This window comes from Petaurus breviceps, unplaced genomic scaffold (genome assembly GCF_028583685.1).
Source record: "Petaurus breviceps papuanus isolate PSGF00001 unplaced genomic scaffold, PetGlider_PUasm1.0 125, whole genome shotgun sequence".
Lineage (NCBI taxonomy): Eukaryota > Metazoa > Chordata > Mammalia > Diprotodontia > Petauridae > Petaurus > Petaurus breviceps.
This window is the reverse complement of record NW_027185653.1, coordinates 10,149,331-10,164,624: the sequence shown is the minus strand read 5'-3', so window position 1 is coordinate 10,164,624 and position 15,294 is coordinate 10,149,331. Positions and strand designations below refer to the sequence as shown.

Genomic DNA, 15,294 nt, shown 5'->3' with positions numbered 1-15,294 from the left:
CACACACAACTGTCTGTGTAACCTTGGGCAAGTTGCTTAACCCCAACTGCCTTTAAAAAAAAAAAAGAGTGCAGGGATGATTCTTAAAGGGAGCACTATGTTCATTTTCAAAAGACATGGCACAATTTTCCATGTATGTTTCCACTCATTATTTTATAGACATTTATAATTCATTTGTGCTTTTAGTCACTGTCTAATATCTTACACATTTACCACAAATAAAAAGAAAGTACTGTAAATCAAATTCCTTGAAACTGCATTTAATGGCAATTATTTTCATACCTGGGTAAAATCTGGGTCTTGAGATGAATCACTGAAGTCTCTGAACATTCCTACACTTTGAAGGTACTTCTGAACATTCTTAACTTTTTTTTCATCACGGCCTAAAGGGATTAAGGTAATTTAAGGAATTAAAATCAACAGACTTAATACATCCTAGACAAGGCTGTAAATGTGTGAATTCACCAATAAATATAAAGCTGTAGAGAAATGCTAGTGATTGAATGTTCTCTTCAAAAAGCCAGTCAATCAACAAGCATTTATTAAGTGTTTACTGTGTACCTGCTGAACCAGGAGATACAAAGAAAGTCAAAACATGACCCCAACCTTCATGGAGCTCACGTACTAATGGGAGAGACAACATACAGATAACTATGTACATGTAAGAGATTTGAGGTATATGTGAGATCTGACCAGGAGCAATGGTGGTTGAGGGAGGAGACTGGGAAAGGCCTCTTGTTGAAGGTGGGTCTTGAAGAAAGTAGAAAAATCAGGAGGTGAGGTTAAAAGGAAGAGCAGTCTAGGCCTGGGGAAGGAGGGAAGCCAATGGAAAGGCAAAAATTCACAAATGGTCTTTTATGGTCCTGACTATGTTAAAACAATTTAGCCTTATAGAAATGATCATCTTTACTCTAATTTTTGAGGCCAAAAATTTTTTTGGTAAACATCCTCTCATCACAATATTCATTGATTCCAAGTCACTTTCTAAACTTTAGAAAATATTGCTTTTATCCCTTGACCCCTCAAACACTTCACTACTGTTATGCAGTGAACGTGAAGAAAAAAGGAAGCTTCAATAGTCACATATTTGTAAAAGAAGCAGAGACAGACCTGGAAACAACTTTAGGTTCTACTCTTTATTAAACTGGGCATTCACTTTCTAGAAAGATCTTTCACTTTCCACTTACCAGTTTGGATGAGGTACTTGATACTAACTTCATCCACTGGGAAAAATGCAGCAGTTGCACCATACTCAGGACACATGTTGGCAATGGTGGCTCGGTCAGCAATGGACAACTGGGCTACCCCTGGTCCAAAGAACTCAACAAATTTGCCCACTACACCAACCTGGCGAAGGTGCTAATAGCAGAAATGACAAAAAAAAATCCTAGATCATTTGAATCCTTTATTAAATTATGTAAAAGCACAACAATGTAGGTACATATTCATGTGCCAGTGGGTAAGACAAAAAAATGTGTTCCCATAAACCATCCCTGAAGGTAAACACTACAAATAAAAATAAACTCACAGAGTATTTTATTTTTTTGCTTCTTTGGAGGGGGGTGATAAAGGGCAATCGGGGTTAAGTGACTTGCCCAAGGTCACATGGCTAGTAAGTGTTAAGTGTCTGAGGCCACATTTGAACTCAGGTCCTCCTGACTCCAGGGCCAGTGCTCTATTCACTGTGGCACCTAGCCACCCCTCACACAGTATTTTCAAAGGAATTAAATCAGCCTATACTTTTCCTTGTGAAAATTTGTGGGAGTAAAAATGAATTAAATTCTTCTCTATTCATTCAAAATAAATTTCTCCTTGTTCTGAATAAGTAGGTGACTGTTTTATTTCCAAGACTTCAAAAAGAAATTATTATGAATCTAAGACCAGGCTAAAATTAAAAAAAAAAATCAATCTGATTCACTTTGGCATAACTATACAATTCCACAATAAGTTACCAACACCTTACCATTAAAGGTTTTTATCTAAATGTGTCATAGCAAAATTTGCTGATTCTTTTCATTACACCAGTTTCCTCCTCAATTGTATTTCCCTAAGAATAATTTACACAAAGGAATCTTTACCTAAGCTTCCTTTGTACAGAATGGAAAAGTAATCCATAGACAAGGAAGGTCAGACATGGAGTCATAAGGCTGAGGTTTAAATTTTGAATCTGACACATACTTCCATGACTATGGTCAAGTCTCTTAACCCCTCACTACCTAAGGCAACTCAAAAGTTCTAAGTTGAAACTGAGTTATTAGTTTGCTTGGGTGGGGGAAGAGAGAGGAGTCTCCACACTGGGAGCTGCTTACATCTCTGAAATCTCCCTCTAAAACATTTATACCAGACTCAGAAAATTATTGTTCTCTGTTTCAGTAAAAGAAAAAAAAATTTCAGCGATGCCAGCACCTGAAATGTCACTTTGAGCAAATTTGCTAGACTACAGAATCATTCAACATGACAAGACAGTTGGCAGAGAAAGTAGATTTTGAAATGTTATCCTCCAATAAGTTTAACTCAAAAATAAGAGGCATTTAAAAAAATAAACATCATCAACTTCCAAAACATCCTAAGTCTCCATAATGTGCATGAGGAAAGCAAATTACATAATTATCAATCATTCTTCTAGGAAAAGTCTTTCAAATATAATCTATCTTCTTTTCACATGGTAAATAGCCCTGCTCTCCTAAAAAGGAAGTCCTCTGAGATCCTTTATGAAGAACCTAGTGTATTTTCAATTTTCAATAATTTCAAATGTAAAATTTGTTGGACACTGCAAAATAACCCATGTCAGAACATAAGAAGTACTATAAAAATCAGATATTTTCTTCAGAAATATACCTGAAACTTACTTGGCAGCTATAATTTAAAAAGAACTATGAAGCAGAGGTATCATGAAATTAATACAGCAATTAATCTGAAGTTTAACTACTCAGTCCCAGAATATTCTCCAATCCTATATATGCCCATGGTTTCCATAAATTCTTTTTTTTAATTCAATTTTTAATTTATTAATTTGTTTGTTTCCTTTTAGTTTACAGGATTCAATTCCACAATTCCTTGAATTTCACATTTTGTCCCCCTCCTTACCCTCCTCCCCATGGCGCCTTGTAATCAAGTATAGGATCTGTAAATATTTTCACATTATACAATGGCCAGGTTATAAGGATGGATTGTACCAGCTGGAATGAAAAATGGTAAAGAGGACATAAAATCCAATAAGAGAACGAAAAAGATCAGGTATTTTGCTGCCACCTGGATATAAATTTAGTTCTTTCTAGTTCTTTCTCTGGATGCACGTTTTTCTCTCCATCATGAGTCTTTTGGGATTGACTTATATCCCTGCATTGTTGAGAAGAGTCCAGTCTATCAAAGTTGGTCATCACACATACATTGTGTCTGTAATTGTGTACAAATTCCTCCTGGTTCTACTCTTCTCACTCAGCATCAGTTCTTTTAAGCCTCTCCAGGTAAATATGAAGACCGCCTGCTCCCCGTTTCTTATAGCGCAATAATATTCCATAACATGCATATACCACAACTTGTTCAGCCATTCCCCAATTGATGGACACCCCCTTAATTTCCAATTCTTTGCCACAACAAAAAGAGCTGCTATAAACATTTTTGTACATATGGGTCTTTCTCCCATTTCTATGATCTCTTTGGGGTATAACCCTAGGAGGGGTATTGCTGGATCAAAGGGTATGAAAGTATTTATAGCCCTTTGGGCATAGTTCCAGATTGCTTTCCAGAAAGGCTGGATCAGTTCACAACTCCACCAACAATGCATTAGTGTTCCAGTTTGCCCCCATCCTCTCCAGCATTTGTCATTTTCCTGTTTTGTCATCTTAGCCAATCTAACTGGTGAGATGTGGTACCTCAGAGTTGTTTTGCTTTGCATTTCTCTAATCAATAGTGAATTAGAGCATTTCTTCATGTGCTTATAGATAGCTTTAATTTCTTTCTCTGAAAACTGCCTGTTCATATATCTTTTGACCATTTATCAATTGGGGAATGACTTGTATTCTTATAAATTTGACTCAGTTCTCTGTATATTTTAGAGATGAGTCCTTTGTCAGAGACATAAGTTGTAAAGATTCTTTCCCAATTTCCCACCTCCCTCCTAATCTTGGTTACATTGGCTTTATTTGTACAAAAACTTTTCAATTTCATGTAGTCAAAATTATCCATTTTACATTTTATAATGTTCTCTAATTCCTGTTTTGTCATAAAGTCATTCCCTCTCCACAAGTCTGATAGGTAAACTATTCCTTGTTTTAGCACACTGCTTACAGTATCAACCTTTATACCTAGATCATGAACCCATTTAGACTTGATTTTGGTATATGGTGTTAGATAATGGTCTATGTCCAGTTTCTGCCATACTATATTCCAGTTTTCCCAGCAGTTTTTGTCAAACAGTGAGTTCTTATCCCAAAAACCAGGGTCTGGGGGTTTATCAAACAATACATAACTGTAGTCGTTGACTTCTGAATCTCGTGTGCCTAATCTATTCCATTGATCCACTTCTCTATTCCTAAGCCAGTACCAAGTAGTTTTGATGACTGCTGCTTTATAGTACAGATTGAAATCTGGTAAAGCTAGTCCACCTTCCCTAGCATTTGTTTTCATTAATTCCCTTGATATTCTGGACCGTTTATTCTTCCAGATGAATTTTGTTACTATTTTTTCTAACTCTATAAAGTAGTTTTTTGGTAAATTAATTGGTATGGCACTAAATATATAATTTAATTTAGGTAAAATTGTCATTTTTATTATATTAGCTTGACCCAGCCATGAGCAATTGATATTTTTCCAATTAGTTAGATCTGACTTTATTTGTGTGAAAAGTGTTTTGTAGTTATGATCATACAGGTCCTGGGTTTGTTTTGGCAGGTAGATTCCCAAATATTTTATAATGTCTACAGTAACTTTAAATGGGATTTCTCTTTCTACTTCTTGCTGTTGAGTTTCATTGGAAATATATAGGAATGCCGAGGATTTATGTGGGTTTATTTTATATCCTGCAACTTTGCCAAATTTATTTATTGTCTCAAGCAGTTTTTTACTTGATTCTCTAGGATTCTCTAAGTATATCATCATATCATCTGCGAAGAGTGATAGCTTGGTCTTTTCTTTGCCTAACTTGATTCCTTTGATTTCTTTTTCTTCTCTAATTGCTACTGCTAACATTTCTAGTACCAGATTGAATAAGAGGGGTGATAGTGGACACCCTTGTTTCACCCCTGATCTTATGGGAAATGCTTCCAGCTTCTCCCCATTGCATATAATACTTGCTGATGGCTTTAAATAGATGCTACCTATTATTTTAAGGAAGCCTCCATTTATTCCTATACTTTCTAATGTTTTTAATAGGAATGGATGTTGTACTTTGTCAAAAGCCTTTTCTGCATCTATTGAGATGATCATGTGGTTTCTGCTAGTTTAATTGTTGATATGCTCAATTATACTGATGGTTTTCCTAATATAAAACCATCCTTGCATTCCTGGAATAAATCCTACCTGATCAAAGTGTATCATTCTTGAGATAAGTCGCTGTAGTCTTTTGGCTAGTATTTTATTTAGAATTTTTGCATCTATATTCATGAGGGAGATTGGTCTATAATTTTCTTTCTCTGTTTTATCTCTTCCTGATTTAGGTATCAGTACCATATTTGTGTCATAAAAAGAATTTGGTAGGACTCCTTCTTCACTAATTTTCCCAAATAATTTGTAGAGTATTGGAATCAATTGTTCTTTAAATGTTTGATAGAATTCACTAGTGAATCCATCTGGCCCTGGAGATTTTTTCCTAGGGAGGTGACTGATGGCTTGTTCAATTTCTTTTTCTGAGATGGGATTAAGTAATTTACTTCCTCTTCAGTTAATCTGGGCAACTTGTATGTTTCTAAATATTCATCCATTTCCCTAAGATTGTCAAATTTATGTGCATACAATTGGGAAAAATAATTCCTAATTATTGTTTTGATTTCCTCTTCATTGGAGGTAGATTCACCCTTTTCATTTTTGATACTCATAATTTGGTTTTCTTCTTTCTTTTTTTTATCATATTGACTAAGGGTCTATCAATTTTGTTGGTTTTTTCATAAAACCAGCTCTTGGTTTTATTTATTAGTTCAATAGTTTTCTTAATTTCGATTTTATTAATCTCTCCTTTACTCTTCAATATTTCTAGTTTAGTATTTAATTGGGGATTTTGAATTTGTTCTTTTTCTAGGTTTTCTAATTGCATGCCCAATTTGTTGAGCTCCCTTTTCTCTAATTTAATCACGTATGCACTCAGGGATATAAAACTTTCCCTGGCCCTTTATTGCATATAATTTTTACTGCATCATGATCTGAGAATGATGCGTTTAATATTTCTGCCTTACTGCATAGAATTGTGAGGTTTTTATGCCCTAGAACATGGTCAATTTTTGAATATGTGCAGTGAACTGCTGAGAAGAGAGTATATTCCTTTTTATCCCCATTCAGTTTTCTCCAGAGATCTATCATACCTATCCTCTCTAAAATCCTGTTCACTTCCTTAACTTCTTTCTTGTTTATTTTGAGGTTGGATTTATCAAGTTCAGATAGGGGGAGATTAAGGTCTCCCACTAGTATAGTTTTGCTATCTATTTGTTCCTCTAATTCCTTTACCTTCACCTCTAGGAATTTGGATGCTACACCACTTGGTGCATATATGTTAAGTAGTGATATTGATTCATTCTCGATGGTGCCTTTTAACAGGATATAGTTTCCTTCCTTATCTCTTTTAATTAGGTCAATTTTTTCTTTGGCTTTATCTGAGATAAGGATTGCTACCCCTGCTTTTTTTACTTTAGCTGAGGCATGATATATTTTACTCCAACCTTTTACCTTTACCTTGTGTGTATCCCTCTGTTTCAAATGTGTTTCTTGTAAACAGCATATTGTAGGATTATGATTTCTAATCCATTCTGCTATCCGTCTCCGTTTCATAGGAGAGTTCATTCCATTCACATTTATAGTTATGATTGTTATCTGTTTCTTTCCCCTCATCCTATTCCTGCCCCTGTTAATGTTCGTATTTTCCCTCCCTTCTCCCTTCCCCCCCTTAATAGTTTTCCTTTTGACCACCGCCTCCCTCAGTGATCCCTTTTTGGCCCTCCTCCCTTTTCCTCCCCTTTTCCCCTTACTACTTCCTTCCCTACAAATCACTCCCACCCCCCTTTTGTAACCCTTTCCCCCTCCTACTGCCTGTAGGATATTGTTATACTTAATGAGGTATGCTATTTTTTCTTCGCATCAAGAATGACAGGAACAGATCTCATGCGAAGCTCCTCTCCCTCCCCTCTTTCCCTCTAAAATGATGTGTGTTCTCCTTGTTTACCTTTCTGGAGGTTGAATTTTCCATTGAGTTCTGGCTTTTTTATCAAGAAGGTCTGGAACTCTGTTATTTCATTGAATGACCATCTCTTTGCCTGGAAGAATATGCTCAGTCTCGCTGGGTATGAGATCCTTGGTTGTAATCTGAGCTGTTTTGCCTTCCTGAAAATTGTATTCCACTGCCTCCGATCTTTCAGTGTGGAGGCTGACAAATCCTGTGCAATCCTCACTGTGGACCCTCGATATGTGAATTGTTTCTTTCTGGCCGCTTGAAGTATTTTCTCTTTTATCTGGTAGTTCTGGAGTTTGGCCACAACATTTTGAGGATTTTTTAGTTTGGGATCTCTTACAGCAGGTGTCCAGTGGATTCTGTCGATTTCTATTTTCCCCTCAGGTTCTAGTATCTCAGGGCAGTTTTCCTTAACGAGCTCTTGGAGAATGTTGTCCAGGATCATTTTTTCATCATAATTTTCTGGTAGGCCTATGATTCTCAGATTATCTCTCCTGGATCTATTTTCCAGGTCAGTTATTTTTTCTTTGAGGTATTTTACCTCTTTTTCTAATTTTTCATTTTTGTTGTTTTGCTTGGCTAATTCTTGGTTCCTCATAGAGTTATTTGTTTCCATTTGTTTAATTCTGGTTTTTAGCAAATCATTTTCCTTGGTTAATTTTTGAAGCTCCTTTGCCATATCATACACTTTTCTTTTTAGAGAGATGTTTTCCTCATTATAATGTTTTTCAAATTCTGCTAATTTCGTTTTGAGAGAATTATTCATTTTGTCTTCTATCTCTCTCATTTTGCTTTCAAATTTCCTTTTGATCTGATCTAGGAGAGCCTTCTGTGCTTGGGATCCATTCCCTGTTGAAGTCTCAGCTGTGGGTGTGGAGTCCACAGTGTCTCCCTCTGAGATTGGTTCTTCCCTCTGAGGATAGTAGGACTCTAGAGTCTTTGTCTTTGTAGTCTGCTTTCTACCCATTTTGAGGCAGTGTCCTAGCCACGCCCTTCCTCTAGGATCCCAAGCCTTTACTGTAGAGGGTTTTGCCCTGGGACAAGAGTTACTATATTTTCAGGGTCAGAGGCGGGGTTTGGAGCAAGTGGGGTTCACTCTGCCATCCTTGTCTTTGGAGGTCCTGAAAGGGGCTTTAAAAAAAAAAAGATTGCTGGGCTATGAAGTGGTAGCCCCAGGAGTGTTTGCTGTCCAGTATAGGGGCCCCTGTATTTGCTTCTTACCTTGCTCTTTCCAGTCCCAGCCCTTTGGTGATAGGCCTGGTAGTGGACCTTGTGGTTGGTGGGAAGACTTGCCCTCCGAGTTGATCAGGCCCCTTCCTGGCCTGTGCCCGCCGCACCTTCCTGCCACCTCGCCGTCACCCGCTATTATTCCTTATTAGAACTTGTCCTTCGCATCTATGTATTGATAAATCTGGAAATGGCCACAGCTGCTGCTGATCTGGAGTCCCTCTGGCTGGCTGCTGGTCAGGCCCGCCCTGGGGCTAAAGCCTCGGTGTGGGGCTGGGCTCGGCAGGCCTGCCGGGCTGTTCTCAGCGGGAGGTTAGCTTCTCTGTGTCATTTTGTGGGTTCTGCAGCTCCAAAGTTTGTTTAGAGTCCCCTTTTTACATGGATTGGGGAGGGTGGAAGCCGGAGCCGCGGGAGGGTCGTGCTTCTACTCCGCCATCTTGGCCTCCATAAATTCTTAAGGGGTCTGTTTCCTATTTCCCTCCTCCAATAGCATAGTACTGTTTAACATTATTACATCCTGAAAATTACAAAATGAAAGCAGTTACCTTGGTGATTGTCAGCACTATATCTGTGGAAGTTACCAGAGGATCAGGATTTCCCTGCAGCTTGTAACCAAACACTTGTGGAAGCACCATGCTGATTGGCTGTCCAAGCATGACAGCTTCTGCTTCTATTCCGCCCACACCTGAAATAAATGATTTAAATAAGACAGGCATAAAGACTGGATCTGTGCTTTTATTCACATAGGGAATTCGTGAATGTGAATTCTCTCTACCAATTCAGGTCAGCACCTTCTCATCTTAGAGCAGGCCTGTACAACACACGGCCCTCGGGGCTTACAGCTACCAAAGGATTTCCAGCAATCCTTGAAAAAGGTAGAGGATGTAAGAAGAAAGTAAAGATGCAATGAGTGCTTTGTAACTGCCCTGCTTAACATGCCTTCCACTATTCACTATGGTGCCAATCATCTAATTTGGCAGGTGGTTGCCATTGAGCACTCTCTCCTGTTTGCCACATGATCTGAAGCAATCACTACCATCAGTCTATCTCTATTCTGAAAGGAATGAGAGTCAGATCTTTACACTGTGTTTTTGGTCATTACTAAATATAAACAGTAAGAAATCCTGAAAAATATATTAAGACTTGTATTGCTTATCAAAGTAAGTTTTTTGAACATTAATGTGATTTCATGATAAATAAAAATATTAATAAGTGTTATTAATTGATATTAATTAAAATTCCCTTTTTTAAAAATATGGTTTATTTGCAAAATAGTTTAATTATTACTTATACCTTTACTTGGGAAGTGAGCAGCTAAAAACCTATCTGTGACACAAAGAAGTTTAGATTATTTTAATAGGCAGTCCCTACCTACTACCAAGTTGCCGTAGAGATATGCTATCTTAGAGAAATGCTCAGAGCATTGAAGAGTTTAGTGACTTGTTTGGTCCCACAGCTAGTAGGGGTCAGAAGAAGAACTTGAACCCTGGTCTTCCTGGCTTTGAGGCTACCTCTCTATGGACTATATTACTGTTGCCTCACCATCAGTCAAAATATTAAGAAAACAGGAAACTTAAGCTTTGGTCAGAACACTGTATTGAAGCCCAGATCCTACGTTCAGTCTTTTTGCACAATAATTTGCTTGACAATGTACAGCTATAGACCGTATCTCTAAGCTAGATGTCTTATTTATCATAGTGGACTCAGATGGAACCAGTGTGAACAAATCAGGGCAAGTCTACCCCCACACAACTGGAAAACACATGCCAAAACTTTTGTGCTACCAATTAGAGGTCATTAATGCCTTCATTTTCATCCCTGGAAGACAGCCAGTACTATTACTAAGCCCAGGCCCTGAGAGGGTTAATAATTTGCAAAGTATCTCATACATTTAGTCTGACAGAGTAAGAGTTTAATAAGTATTAGGGTCAGTGGGATCTAGAAATGATAACACTGGAATAAGAAGGATCGAGAATTCTTCCTGCTGTTATTATTTTCAAACCAGTGAGCAACAGGTAAGAACGTGAAAGTGTACTTACCCCAACCCAGGACACCCAAACCATCAATCATTGTGGTATGTGAATCGGTGCCCACCAGGCTGTCTGGATAGTAGTACCCATTCTGATCAAATACCACTCTTGCCAAGTACTCTAAATTCACTTGGTGGATAATCCCTGAGCCGGGGGGAATAATCCTCATGTTGTAAAAAGCCTGGGAACCCCACTAAAATAAAAAAAAAGGAAACAAAACTGAGTATCTGATACACACGTAACACCACACACATTGAAAAAGAAAAAACAAAATCCAACCAAGTTTCGCTCCTACCTTTAAAAATTCAAATCTTTCTCTATTCCTTTCAAATTCTAGGTCTTGGTTCTTTTGTGCACTATCTGGCCTGCCAGAGAGAAGAATCAAATGTGTAAATATAAAGGTGAGAGTGTAATCTGATACCATTCGGTTTTACGCCACACATTACTACATCTAAAAAAGTCCTAGTAGATGTTAAGCAAAATACTTACTCCAGAGAAAAAAAGGAAGGGTGTTATCACCCAAGAAGTAGAAAAAGTAGCTATATTGTAGTTCACATGATTTCTATGATGCTCAGAATTCAACAAAGATAATACATGTTAACTAAGTTTACAGTCAGATCAATCTAACAATGAAATTTTATTCCTGGTAACTCTCAGGCTTAGGACATCTGCAGTAGGAATAATATCATATTGAAATGAAGGGGAAAAAACTCTTTTCTGTGCCAATTATTCCTAATTAGATATCGACAGACAGCCATTTCATATATACTTATGGATGGGAAAATAAGACAGTGATATTAAGTGATTTTTCCAATCACAGTCTGGGAATGATTCCCAGGTGCATGTTTTCTGCAGAGACCTGTTCTTATTTATCTCTAGGGCTTTCCCAGAGACTGAGTGCTCTCTCCCCCATTCCTTTATTATCAAGCATTTTTAAAATATTTTATTTTTTTCTCTTTGCCACATTTTTCTCACTCCCTCCCAAGGTAAAAAAGAAAGTGGGAGGGAAGGAGAGAGCAAAAGGGAGACAGAGAGAGAGAGAAGAAAAGAACAAAGGAAGGAGGAAGGCAAAGACAGAGAGAAGAAAGGAAGGAGAGAAGGTAAGAAGGAGGGAGATAGAAGAAAGGATGGAGGGAAAAGAGGAAGGAATGGCAGATTGAAGGTCAGGAGGCTTGTCTTTCATTCCATTCCCAGTTCTTCCAGTCTATTTCTGTGATCAAAGGCAAATCACTTCACTTCATTTCTCTCTCAGTTCAGTCATTTGTAAAATGAGTGATTTGGATTAAATTATTGCTAAGGACCCTTCTAGCATTAAAGTTCTATGATCTGATGCATTTAGCAGTACTCTTCTACTTTCTGACTCCCTATTTAGGGACTTCTCCAAACTTTTCTCTCTCTTTTCAAGTCCCCAATTACTACTATGCAGCAGACTTGGCATTCGACTTTACTGATAATAATTAGGACACCTGACAGAAGTTCCCTCAACTTTTTTGGCATCGTGCTCTATTTAATCTCTTCTGTCTCCAGAAGTACAGGTACCCCTTATCCCTCTAGTTATGGTAAATCCCTTTTGGTTCATGCTCTTGATTTGAATCCTTTCTGTCTCTACCAGGACTTTGTTTCAAGAACCACCTTGTCTTGCAACTGTAATCTTTCCATCATCACTGGCTTCTTCCTATTTACCTAAATACCTGCTTAGATACTAGTCGTGTAATCTTGGGCAAGTTATTTAACCCCAATTGCCCTCCAAAAAGCAAAAAAAAATACTTGCTTAGATTTTCCCAGTCCTAAAATTTTTTCTTTTGAATTCACCCTTTTTCTTAGTTCCTTTTGGTGGCTGAACAATTACACTTGTCACCAAAAGTTGCCTATGTATAACAGTGCCATTTCTATACATCTCTTCATTTTTCACCCACTTGCAATCTGATTTCTATCTCTGCTACTCTACTGAAACTTCTTTCTCATGGCTCTTTAGTAACTTTTTAATTGTCTAATATACTGGTCTTTTTTTCAGTGTTCCTAATCCTTGATCTCTTCACATCAAGCAAAACTGTTTACTATTGCTTCCAGGAGTTTTTCTTCCCCTTTAAATCTCCTGTAGACTGAGTACAAAGTGTTACATGAGATCCAAGGAGGGGAAAAATCCTCATCAAGTTGAGGAAGATCAAGGAAGGCTTCTTGGAGCATGTGAAGTCAGAGTGGGACTTACCTCATATTACTTTGTATTATAATTGGAAAGAGACCATGGGATAGAGGGTAGAATGCTAGACATGGAATCAGAAATATTTTAATTAAGGCGCCATGTCTAGTCATCCTGATCTATATTTTGCCACTGGACCCAGATGGCTCTGGAGGAGAAAATGCAGTTGGTGACTTTGCACAGTCCTCCCTCACTTCAATTCAATTCCATTGCAAGTCATGGCATCACCTTTGTGATGTCATGGTCCTCGTTCAGAACAAAGGATAAACAACAGTTAAAATCCCATCCTCACACACTTATTGGTTGAGTGACCCTGGGCAAGTCACTTAAAACTTTCTCATCCTCAACTTCATCAGCAAAATCAGGCTAATACATTTTACTCGTAGGATTACTCTAAGGGTCAAATGAGAATCTATGTAAAATGCTTTGCAAAGCTCAAAGCACTATGCAAATGTCAGTCAGACTCTCTATATAGATCATATTAACATTATTATATATTATATAAATATTGTATCTTGTTAAAGACTCTTCCACCTTTGAAGGTCTATGATCTGATGCAGCTTAGCATCACAGATGTCTTATGATCATACATATTACATTATATATATATAATTACATTAATATGTTCTTAGTGACAGATTGCTATGGGTCAAACAACTTCAAAAGGCTGGCCATTAGGTGAAGAATATTTTTGTCATGCTGACCCAAAGAATAGGGAATGGATCTGTGGTTTTTCAGATACAGAAATCTCCAGGGTGAAGAAGCTCCCTCTACCAGTATAAAGCTCTCTCAATCTTTTCTGCAATTCAAGGTTTTAAAGAATTGTCTAGAGCATGAGAGATTAAATGAATGACTAGCTCAAGACCAAACAGACAGAAGTGTCAGAAGTCAGATTTGAAGGCAGGTATTCCAAACTTTGAGACCAACTCTCTAATCACTCATTAACTACCTCTGTGCCAACTGGCACAGAAAAATACAAAATGATTTTCAAATCCCACAAAGACCCATTTTGCTTTCCTAATGGTGGGAAAGGTATGCGGGTGGAGTGGGGCAAGCAGAAGATGCTGGGACTTGAAGTTTTAGGGCCACCCTCAAATATTAATTTAACTCTTGCAACTCTTAAGGTGAGATCTTTGTCTGACTAACAGTGAGTTAACGTATTAATGGAGGAATTAAACCACATTCATATTGACATTCTCATTATACATGGAAAAATGCAGTGATGCATCATGACTAGGAAGCTATCTTCAAAGCCAGGAAGGCCTGAATTGACCTTTCAGTGCTGCAGGAAAGTCTTTTAGTCTGTAAGTTGCAGAAAAGAGGCTAACTTACATTGGTAGAGGAATATTACTCACCTGGGAGTTCCCTATACCAATGAAATCAAGATCTAGTCCTTTTCCTTTTCCATTATAGGTAAAATCAGAAGACATAGGGAAGCTGCTACTAAATAGAAGGATGGCTCACATGTTCTTTTTAGGGAACTGAGTTGGCTTCATTGTGCACTCTGACACAACAGGCAACATTTTTTGGGATACCTGGTCATCTTACCCTAAAGTAATCATGATTAACATAAGCAAATTGATCACCATAAAGATCACTGTAGGTTACACAACCTTTATAAAGGATGAAGAACTTGAGGAATTCTTTTAAGAATTTGAAAAAACAATAAAGAAAGTAATATGTTGACACTGTGATTTCAAGATGACTACACTAGAGAATTCTGAAAAATATTTCAGAAAATATGGGGTAAGAATAAAAAAAGCCAAAGGCTTGCAGATGCCAAGAAACCTTATATGTGAATTTAATGAATAAAGTACTTTCTTTGAAAAGAGAGTTGGACATCATCAGACAGGATGACTTGAATTATCACAAAAAGCAGAGTTGACCATACCTTTTCAGAAAATGACTGGTTACCAACCTAGAGTTATTTCAGAATCAGTTATGTTCTGCCCAATCACTGACTGGATAGAGTAAAGCTCAAAATCAATGCCTACTTAGAAGAAAAGGTCAAGCTGAGAAGATAGTTATAACACTGATAATCTGACTGACTTCATCTGCTGACTCTGAAAACTGGACATGGGTAAAAATAAGAACATTGATCTTAATTATTACCATTTCTTACAGAAATTCAACTGCTGTGTAATAGTCACTACCATGATATATGGCAGTCAAAAATACAAGAGATGTCTGAAAATGCAAGTTCATTTGCAAAACATCATGGAAGATGACTAAAAAATTATGAAAAGTGTTACCTCAAAAAACAGAAAAAAAAACTTGGGAAGGGAAAGTGAGCCTAAAGAAAGCTTTATGTGTGACCCAAGAGAGATCATCCTAAGAAAATACATAAAAAGAGATGGAAAAAACGGAAATAAATGGATGTTATGTTGAACTGAACCACTAACATTTCTATAATGATTCATTCTCTCTGTCTCTTTCTGTCTCTCTGACTTTCTCTCTCTCTC

The 15,294-nt window shown here is 37.4% G+C and overlaps 1 protein-coding gene across 3 annotated transcripts in view; it reads right to left on the bottom strand.

Annotated features, from left to right (window-relative positions):
- Positions 1–15,294, bottom strand: part of ACO1 (aconitase 1) — a 93,234-nt gene that overhangs the window by 44,007 nt on the left and 33,933 nt on the right. For all 3 annotated transcript variants that reach the window (XM_069090546.1, XM_069090549.1, XM_069090547.1), the window contains exons 5-9: positions 10,928–10,997; positions 10,642–10,825; positions 9,148–9,287; positions 1,188–1,359; positions 283–383 (exon numbers count right to left, since the gene is read on the bottom strand). In XM_069090546.1, coding sequence (XP_068946647.1) covers positions 283–383; positions 1,188–1,359; positions 9,148–9,287; positions 10,642–10,825; positions 10,928–10,997 — 667 coding nt within the window. The remainder of the gene's footprint in view (positions 1–282; positions 384–1,187; positions 1,360–9,147; positions 9,288–10,641; positions 10,826–10,927; positions 10,998–15,294) is intronic.